Source organism: Eulemur rufifrons, chromosome 20, assembly GCF_041146395.1.
Source record: "Eulemur rufifrons isolate Redbay chromosome 20, OSU_ERuf_1, whole genome shotgun sequence".
In the NCBI taxonomy this organism is placed as follows: domain Eukaryota; kingdom Metazoa; phylum Chordata; class Mammalia; order Primates; family Lemuridae; genus Eulemur; species Eulemur rufifrons.
Window position 1 is genome coordinate 21826793 of NC_091002.1, and position 10361 is coordinate 21837153.

The following is a 10361-nucleotide window of genomic DNA, read 5'->3' on the forward strand; positions in this document are numbered from 1 at the left end:
AGGTGCATCTAGTATCCCACCTACACCCTCTGCTCTTTCCTCTCTTGGCCCTAAGAAGTCACTTACCTCCTTCCAGTGCCATGACCCCACCTGCAACCTCTAGTCTGAGTGCAGTTGAGAGTAGGACCAGGGCTCCAGAAAGAGCAAACCTCCTCTGGGGTCTAACCTGGTCAGTCCCTGGGTTTGGGGCTCCCAGCACCGTCTTCATCCCCTGCCTGTTGAGTCCCATTCTACATCCCCCGTTGACCAGCCCCATCCATAGGTAGACACAGCTCCTAGCATCGAGGAGGAAAAAATCATTTTAAGAAAATTTACAAGTCTCACCACACCTTAGCAGGTAGGAGTGTGGCCTAGAAGGAAAGCAGAGGGGACAGATGGCTTACCACAACGGCAGATCCTGGGTTGTCCAACCTCCACTTGACCCCCAGAGCAGAGAGGGACCTCTGATGGTCCAGGTCTTCAAATGTCCCCCATCAGGCCGCTTCTCTGGACAGCCACAGCTCTCGGATCTCTATTTCATATTGTGGCTCATTTAAACCTGGCCAGGCTTTCCCAGCCATGCTGGCCTTGCCACCTTGTGGCCAAATGCAAAATGACACCTCCTAAGCCTAGCACACCGCAGTGAGGCCAGTCACCTTTCTCAGTGCTGGCCAGGGGCACCAGAAGGTGGTAAGCCCTCTCTCCACAATGCTAAGGCCACAGCCTACACCAACTCCAACCCTGGAATTCCCCACTGCCCACAAGGAGAAAGAGGGCTGGCTGGAGCTGCTAAGGGAGCAGGCAGAGGACGAAAGAACACCTGTAGCACTTCCACTGGGTTCTCAAGCTGCAGGGGGGTGGGAAAGGTTTTACCAGGTACCATCAACAGGTTCTCAATTAAAGATCTGATTTATTCAAGTATCTGAAAACATTCTACAATGGAAACTGTTATTAGGTGCTGCTTGTACTGTGCTATGGACCATGCACATACAGCCATACTGTTTCAGAAGACTTGAAATGCCACTGATAGTTTAAAAACTGTACACTTGATGGCGAATCGGGGAAGACAATTTAATGTTTCATCCGAATCCAGAGGTGCATCAAATTAAATGACAGCTCCACTTGGCGAATGGCTGTTACATGATGGTATCCAAGTAGAAATGGTGGGTGATGGACAAATTCAGAAATGCTTCCCCTAAAGGTGATGGTTCTTTAAAAAGTTCCAGGTCACAATCCCTGCAGAAACACTGATGCCCAACACACTGATTCACGGTCCAGGAAACACGAGTCTTTCAGGTTCCAAGGGGCTGGGGTGCCCCAACAATCATGCTTCTCTGCTGTAATTAAGAGGGTCCTTTGGACTGGACAGGGAGCAGGTGGAAGCTGCACACCATCAGTCATAGTGGATGGCAGTGTAAAAGATGATCCAAATGACCTAGTGAGGAGACAAGCAATGTTCACAGGTGACCTGGGTTAATACAGGCCCCAAAACCACAAAACAAAAATGATGCTAGATGAGAATGTGTATACAGGGTGCTCGCTGGGGGCTATCGAATGCACAATCTGCTTGGGGGCCTCAATTATTTTGCTGAAATCAAGCTGACTCCACCAGAGCCCAGGATCAACCACCTGTGCTCCCAAGGGGAGTCCCCTTGATAAGCCCCTACTCCTACCAAACAGCAACCCTAGCCCCAGAGGGTAGAGGTATAGATATGGGAATGATACATGCAAAGCATTCTGTACTGCTAGCAGCTGTTAGGATTACAAATGTGAAAATACCATTACACCGTGTCAGCTCCATATCAAAGCAGAGGTTATCAAACTTGGCTACTAACTGCCATCTCCTGAGATCTTTATATATACACACACATATACAGATGGATGGATGCCCAGCACCATCTCAAAAGATTTTTATTTTACAGGTTTTTTTTTTTTTTTTTTTGAGACGGAGGCTAGAGTGCCATGGCATCAGCCTAACTCACAGCAACCTCAAACTCCTGGGCTCAAGTGATCCTCCTGCCTCAGCCTCCCGAGTAGCTGGGACTACAGGCACATCCCACCACACCTGGCTAATTTTTCTATTTTTAGTAGAGATGGGGCCTCGCTCTTGCTCAGGCTGGTCTTGATTGAATCCCTGACCTCAAGCGACCTCCTTGCCTCGGGCTTCCCAGAATGCTAGGATTACAGGCATGAGCCACTGTGCCTGGCCTATTTTACAGGTTTGGGCTAGGCTCTGGACATATAGGGTCATACGTATAATTTTTTAAAAAAACCAAAAACCAACTTTGAAATGTAATTCATATTTTATAAAGTTCTCCTTTTTAAAAATTAGAGATGGGGTCTCACTATGTTGCCCAGGCTAGTCTCGAACTCCTGGGTTCAAGCAGTCCTCCCATCTCAACCTCTTGAGTAGCTGGGATTACAGGCATGTGCCACTTCATCCAGCTTCACCCTTTTTAATAAGTGTACAATTCAGAGATTTTCCATATGTTCACAGAGTTGTGCAAACATCACCACTGATTCCAAAACATTACTCCCATTTCCCCCTCCGCCCAGCCACTGGCAACCACTCATCTACTTTTTGTCTGTATGGATGTGCCTATTGTGGACATTTTACATATGGGATCATACGACATGTGGCCTTTGGATTCTTCCACTTAGCATAAGGTTTTCAAGGTTCATCTATGTTGTAGCATGTATCAATACTTCCTTTTTATGGCCAAATAACATTCTACTGCATGGATATATAATAATTATCAGGTGGATGGCCATTTCAGTTCATACTTTTTAGCTATTATGAATAATGCTTTAAATGTATTTTTAAATGTTACCCAGTTTCTACTATGTAGCTAAGCTTAAGAATCAGATGTAGAAGCGGATAGTGGGCCCTGGATTTACTCATTATGGGGAGATTATATAGTATATTACAAATCTTTTGGGATGACACAGCTCAAAAGAGGCCATACCTTTTGAAAAATGGCACCCCAATCACATAGTTTGACTCAGTCAGTGGGCTCCCCTCAAGTGATAGACACCTCATGAAATGAATAGTGCCTACTGTAAAACTATCAGCTACACATACCATGAACAAGGCAAAGGAGGTCATAAACCCCTCTTTTGTGAGCTCCCATGTGCCGCCATATTCTTCTTCATCGATCTGTAGGTAGTTGCTAAAGTAGAGGTACAGGACTCCTGCGTTGATTAGGCAGAATCTGGAGTGAGGAGGACACCAAACACAAACTGTAAGCTTAGAAGACTCAACTCCCACCATCACTGTTCAGCTCTATTAGGGCACTCTGTGTTCTACAGTTAACTGTTTGCATATGTGTCTGCCCCACCAGGCAGGGGGTGACCTGGAGAGAGGGAAGTTACTTGGGTTCAAACATGAGTTTTTTTTCCCCGCCCCCCCAAACATAAATTTATTCATATATAGGTTAAAAGATCTTGTACAAGTCTCCTGACATGGGTTTCAGTTCCCTCACCTGTAAAATGGGGAGGCTGAAGAGTATTTTGGGGCAAGTGAAATAATATACAAAAACACCTAGGCCCTCAATGGAACTGCCCACTTAGCTGAACTAGAGATTTTTTTTAGAGACAGGGTCTTGCTCTGTCGCCCAGGCTAGAGTGCAGTGGCCTGATCACAGCTCATTGCAGCCTTCAATTCCTGGGCTCAAGCAATCCTCCCACCTCAGCCTCCCAAGTAGCTGGGACTACAGGCATGTGCCACCATGCCCAGGTAATTTCCTGAGCTAGAGATTTAAAGAAGGAGCAACGCTTTTCAGTCACCCAGCAAAAGCAAAAAATAAAACAATTTAAGAGCTTACAGAAGTTCTCCAAACTCCCTCAAAGAAAGAAAGAAAATGGCTGTTGAGCCATCCCCCAAACAGGACCAATACCTCACACGGGCCTCCAGGTAGCTCCAGCTGGAAGGTGGCCATGGGACACATAACAAACACATGTTAAGCTGTTGCTTCACAGCCTAATTGAGCAAGCAACAGCATATGCCCCTGCGTAACTCCCAACGGCAGACCATTTCTGGATGTCCACTGTCCATTACTGCACTTGACCCAGAGGTGAACATGATAGTTCCTGCCCTTGGGTCAGCATCACTTAGGGGTCTAAGACCAGCAATGGGAGCGGAATTGAAGCCAGCAGTTTGTGAGCACCCCTGGGAAGGTCTCTGACCCCCACAATGTATTTAGCTGATGTAAGACTTGGAATGCAGTGAGCAGGAACATACCACCCTGCTTGCCTGATCTCTTGTTTTCACAGTGATCAAGACTTTCTTTGTGATCTTTCCAGTTGTTGCATCTAACCTAACGGGGGACTGTGTGTCTCAGGCCACATCCCTTCGGAAGGCTCCCAATGCGTGAAGCGTGGGCTGGTGCAGTGGTGTGAGTATAAATCAGCACACTAAAGGTTGCGGGAGACCCCGAGGCTGTCTGAGCAAGGTGGGGATGGGGTGGGGTGCGCATCCTTCAGAAGTCTAGTTCGTGAGTAGTGAGACCATGGGCTTTCTCACATATGGGGGAAATGGGCTGGGAGACTGGTTTAGACCTGTACTCATGTTTTAGGACAAGGACCAGGAAAGTAGCTGAATGGGGGGGGGGGGGCGGTAAGAAGCCCCAAAGTCTTCAAGCCTAAGGGCCTGGGAATACAATGGTTGTAGAAACAGAAGCAGGAAGTCAGGAAGAAGGCAATACAGTCCTGAGCTTGGCCATGTTGTGGCCACATCCTTATCTTCTGCCAGAAATCTCAGGACCCGGCCAAATCTGGCTACCTCCCTGTGACAGAAGTTTCATTTTGAACAGGCAGAGCAGACCGAGTGGCTCTAGATGCAGGCTACTGATGGGAGCAGGAAATGGCACTCTGAGGCTCAAATAATGAGCTAGGGATGGAGGGTGACTGGAGACTCGGGAGCGAAGACGACAGGGAGAGAAAAGGGCTGGCACAGGCCCTGCCTTCCAGGGCTTACACACTAAGCAGGAAGTGAAGTCACAGAAACAAAGGGGTTAAGTCCAACATTTGGTGGTCAAAGGGGAAGGGCCAGGAAAGAACTAGAAGTGTTTAAACTGAGCCTTATGGAGGGGCATGATTTACATTTTGTAAATAAGCAAGAGTTACAAGCAAATGTGCAGACAAATTAATGTACTGGATTAGGGGTAGGATAAGAACATGAAAAAGACTAACTTTCAAAGGGTTTTAAAATTTTCTATCCTAAGGACTCCAGTCAGAATTTTACCAAGATAATGAATCTTTAACACCCTGCCTTCAGGGCTGGAAGACTACAAGCTAACAGTAATGTACGGCCTGTTTTCTAGAGTCAACGGACTTTATTATGGTCTTAAAAAAAATTTAACACACATTCACTGAGCAGCTACTCATCATGTGCCAAGCTCTATGAGAGGGACCAAGGGGCAGGAGGGGATGGACACTGTCCCTCTCTGTTAATGGAAAACCTCAGCAGACGGCAGGACCCGTCACCATACCTCAGGCACATTATAAACAACAAGACCTGAGGAAATGGTTTTACCTTAACAGGCCCTAACTGGTGGCCACAACAGAAAGAAATGAGGAGAAGCAAGTTGGGGTCGAGACACAAGGCAGTTAAGGAGGGAGGAGGTCACCAGAAATGAGCACCAGAGCAGTCCTGCCCTAAGCCCACGCAGCTGGGTCAGACAGATGGAGAGGGGACATGTGTGGTAAAATCAATGTCCTTGGCCCTTTCCAAGAGCAGGGGAAAAGATGCCAACCAGAAGGAGGGAAGGGATTTGTTGGGAGAGAAACTGGCTCTGGCAGGACAGTGTGGGACTGAATCCCAGAAAACAGGCCGTCCTGAACACATGGCACTATGCACTGTGGGTGAGCCACTCCCAGGTGCACTCGCTCCCAAACATCCCATTTCCTGTTTTCTCAACAGTCACATTTTACCGCTGTTTACAGTCAACCATTTACGAAATACCTACATTGTGCCAAACACTACGTTGTGCTATTTACTTAATTCTAATTATCAACCACACTTATACTGCCCCCATTTTACCGATGAGGAAACTCAGATAAGCCCAAAATTACGTAGCTTGAAAGTGGCAGAGCTAGAACTTGAATCTAGACTTTTTTTTTATAAAGTTTTTAAAAAGTCTGCTTGGACTAAAGTGAGACACTGTCTCAAAAAAAAAAAAGTCTGGGCACAGTAGGAAAGATACTGAGCTAGCTCTAGACCTTCCTATAGTATTCCCAGATTGCGTGACTTCTAAGAAATCTCTTAAGAATCCCACAACACCAGATAGGTACAGGGACTCTGAACTAGCATCATTCCTTTCCTCGACAAGTGGTCTTGCCCGATGAGAAACAGCCTCTTGCCTTTAGGTTGCCCTCCTCCCTCTCTGGCATTCTCCTATCTTTTTTTCTCTCACAGACAGGTTGACCAACATTCTAAAAATCTATTTCTATACCACCTTCAACTTGGGAAGATATCTATGAACCCCAGGTCCTGTGTCTCTTTACCCTCCGTCTTCCAGTGTCCGCTCTGTTAAGGTCAGGCAGAGCAGGGTCTTGTTCTGTCACACAGGCTGGAGTGCAGTGGCTCACTGCAGACTCGAATCCTGGGCTTAGGCGATCCCCCTGCCTCAGCCTCCTAAACTGATGGGACTGCAGGCATGTGCAACCATGCCCAGATAATTTTTTAATCTTTTGTAGAGATGGGATCTCAGTATTTCACCCAGGCTGATCTCAAACTCCTGGCCTCAAGTAATCCTCCTGCCTTGGCCTCCCAAAGTGCTGCTGGATTACAGGCCACTGCACTCAGCCACATAGAGTATAATGAACTCTTAACAGTTCCCTTGTACAAATACCTTGCTCAGTATCATAAATCAAAAGCCCTTTTTAATCAGAAGAGGGGACCATACAATTTCTTTTAGGTTATCTTCTGAGAAAGTGGGTAACTCAAATGTTTGAAATATACTTCACCCCTTTTGCCCTAGAGTAAAGGAATAATAAGAAATGTTATCACACCTAAAACAATAATGTGGTTTTACATGGGGAAAGGGTGATAGTTTGTATTTCCTATGTGAAAAGAGAAATGGGCCAGGTGAGGTGGCTCATACCTATAATTCCAGCACTTCAGGAGGCCAAGGTGGGAGGATCAGATAGCTTAAGGCCAGGAGTTCAAGACCAGCCTGGGCAACACAGCTAGATCCCGTCTCTACAAAAAATTTAAAAATTAGCTGGGTGTGGTGGTGAGTGCCTGTAGTCCTAGCTACTTGAGAGGCAGAGGTGGGAGGATCACTTGAGCATATGAGCTTGAGGTTACAGCGAGCTAGGATCACGCCAGTGCACTCCAGCCTGGGAAACAGAGCGAGACCTTGTCTCTACACAAATAATAAATAAATAAATAAACTGAGCCATGACCATGACCAGAGGCTGGCATCAAGTATGCTACCACTGGCCACAGGAGCACAACAAAATGTGGAGGGCCCAACCTCCTACTTTTGTGCTGCTTTTAAAATGTAGGGACCTGAGCTGGGCAAGGTGGTGCACACCTGTGGTCCCAGCTACTCAGGAGGCTGAGGCAGGAGGATTGCTTGAGCCCAGGAGTTTAAGACTAGCCTGGGCAACAGAGCGAGACCCCCGCCTCTTAAAAAAAAATGTAGAGACCTGAAATAACTTCTGACAAAGCCAAGATATAGTACATTGAGCACAGTGCCAGTCACAAAGGAGATGGTCAAGTACAGAAGATCCTCCATTTCCCTAACCTCCGTAGGTATAAAAGTCATGCCAGAACTAGAGTGCACGCCACCAACAAATAATGTGACAGCCTCTTGCAAAAGCTCGCTTCAGACACATAAATGAATGGACTAGCCCAGCCTTCAGAAAGGTAACCTGCCTGACCTGAGATGCTCCAGGGCCTGCTGAACTCAGGAGTGCCACACCAGACCCAGCAGTGCCATTATGGAGCCACCTTTTTGCCTTAGTCATTACACACATGCACCCCTCCAAAGTAGCAATGGCCTTTTCCATGAAAGGAAAACAAAACCTACATTTAAAAAGAAATGGCACTTATGGTACCAAGTACTCGGGAGGCTGCAGCAGGAGGATCACTTGAGCCTAGGAGTTCAAAATAAAGGAAAGAGATGATACCATGAAAATGCAAGATACCCAAGACTTACCCTGCTATTCCCAAGAAACCTCGTAATGGCAAAACTCCCCAAATGACACCCAGGACCACAGCAATGATCTGTCTGAACCAGTAGATCACATCTAAAAATTCATCCTGTAGAAAAGACAGATAGATAATGCATGTATTATCTGGGGTGACTACCACAGTATGGGGGAGGTGAGGCGGGTCAGAAAAGCTTTCTGCTAAACACTTCTTCCAGGGAATGTTTCCCTTAAAAGAAATTGTATGTGGTTCTTGCATCACCTGTTATACTAAAATGTGGTAGAAAATGATATATTTAGACTTCTTAAGTGATCACTTCCAGAGTCTGTGCTCTAGATCAAAATTTTAGAGAAATCATTTACATTTTTTTTTTAGAAGCTACATATATGAAATATCTTGTAGTGAAATGGTTGTGATAGTAACAGTCCTACTGGCCACAGATAAAGATTAGAACCAAAGTGCTGGAGACAGGTGCCAGCATATCTAAATTTCATAGAAGGACAAAGACGACTCAGGTTTTTGATCTGCCCTAGATTCCAGAAACCGGTCCTTATACAAGGAAAGAAAGAAATGACACAGCGGTTCAGAAAGAGACTGCAGGTTTTGCAAGAGCTGGGCAGGGCCGGGGGCAGGACAAGGGCACCTTGAGGAAGTGCCTCCCATCCCCCCTTACAGGAACACCAGGAAAGAAAACCCACTTCAGCAGCCCAGAAAAACAAAAGATTGCAAATATTCTTTTCAAGCTACCTGGACTCAAGCGGTTTGTGACGGTCCCTTCCAGATTACAGAGCAGAGTTGGGGAATGTCCACACTTAGATCCTCTGAATGTGACCAGTAAGAACATCCTGAAGCCCCGACCATTTCTCACACACATTTGGTGACGTTTCTTTCTCTCTCTCACATACACACTCACCTAGAAGGTGATCTGAGTCTTCCCTCTTGATTCTCACACCTGTTAGTATTCGGTTTTTTTTCATTCAACAATCAAGCAGTATCAGCTCACCATTAGCGAGCCTCACTACACGCAAAACGCTTTAATGCACTTAATTCTCAGAGCTGTCCCGAGAGTTAAGTGTGATTATGCACGGAGAGCACCTGAAAGTATTCAGTAAAAGTCTGTTACCGTTACCGCTTGTGCTAACAACTGTGTTAATTAAATCGAAGAAGTAACTTACTGAAGATCCTACTAGAAAGAAAAGGCGGAGGCCGAGTCGAATTCAGCTCAGTCACGCCGTTCGGGCACACGCCCTGCCCGCAGATGACAACTCCTGTGCCCCCTCCTCGCCGCTCCCGCGAGACCAGGCGGCTTCTTCCTTCAACCACTACGCGGGAAGCTCCTGGCCCGGGTGTCGGGCCCGTGCCCTCCAAGTTCGCCCCGGCACCCTTAGGCCACCCGCCCCACCTCCCCGCTCGATCGCACCCGGACGGGGGCGGCGGTAGGCCCAGGCCAGTCCGCCCAGTCCCAGCCGGCTCCTCGAACCTGCGTCCTCCTGGGCCCCACCGCACCCACCTTGTCCTCCCAGGCCGCGTCGCTCCGCAGCACCTTGCTCCAGACAGAGACTTTGAGGGCCCCGTTGGCCAGCTGCGGCTGGGGCGGCTCCTCCTTCCGCCGCCCGCCGCTCATCCTCCCGTCGCGCCGCCCGGGCCGGGCTTGGGGCGCGCGGGCTGAGCCAAAGGGAGTCGGGGTCTGGGGTCGCGGGTCACCGACAGGCAGCGGCAGGCTCAGCGGTCGGGCACTACGACGCGCTGCGGCTCCCCTCACTCCGCCAGGCTGCCCGGCTCTGCGCTCCACTGGGCAGGCGCCGCGAAGGGAGGGCCGCGCAACGGCTTGTCCACGCAGCCAATCGGCGACCGCTCAGCCGTCCCGGCGGCACAGCGGCCGCCGCCTCAGCGCAAGCGCCCTACGCGTGGCGGAAGTGACGAAAAGTTTCCGCCAGGTGCGCGGTAGAGTGGGAGCGAAGGGACAATCTTGGCAGGAACGGCGACATGGGCGCAAGGAGGCGCTGTGGAGACTGAAGAAGAGCGTGTAAGGTAAGAACAGAGGACTGGACGTGAGCGTGGCCCAGTCAGCCACAGCTGCCCCTGGAGCAGCGGGGCAGAGGCGGCCCTGTTTCCTGACGCGGTCTGGCGACCTACTCGCCTGCTGAGCCCAGATCCTGCTCCCTGGGAGCCTCCAGCTGCCCCTCAGGTTTTAGCCCTGCTCATTTCTCCCCTAACCCTGCAA

The 10361-nt window shown here is 48.6% G+C and overlaps 1 protein-coding gene across 4 annotated transcripts; it reads right to left on the reverse strand.

The window, feature by feature from the left end:
* Positions 1–869: 869 nt before the first annotated feature.
* RAB5IF (RAB5 interacting factor) lies at positions 870–10000 on the reverse strand. Of its 4 annotated transcripts, none has more exons than XM_069496610.1 (4): positions 9648–9998; positions 8145–8248; positions 3034–3191; positions 870–1414 (listed from the first exon to the last, which is right to left on the reverse strand). In XM_069496610.1, the coding sequence occupies exons 1-4, from the start codon at positions 9759–9761 to the stop codon at positions 1377–1379; spliced, it is 414 nt and encodes a 137-aa protein (XP_069352711.1). In that variant the 5' UTR covers positions 9762–9998; the 3' UTR covers positions 870–1376. The 4 variants fall into 4 exon arrangements, with proteins under 4 accessions (XP_069352711.1, XP_069352713.1, XP_069352710.1 ...); XM_069496612.1 differs by having other exon boundaries at positions 3062–3191; positions 9648–9995; XM_069496613.1 differs by having other exon boundaries at positions 1313–1414; positions 3058–3191; positions 9648–9997.
* Between the last annotated feature and the right edge of the window lie 361 nt (positions 10001–10361).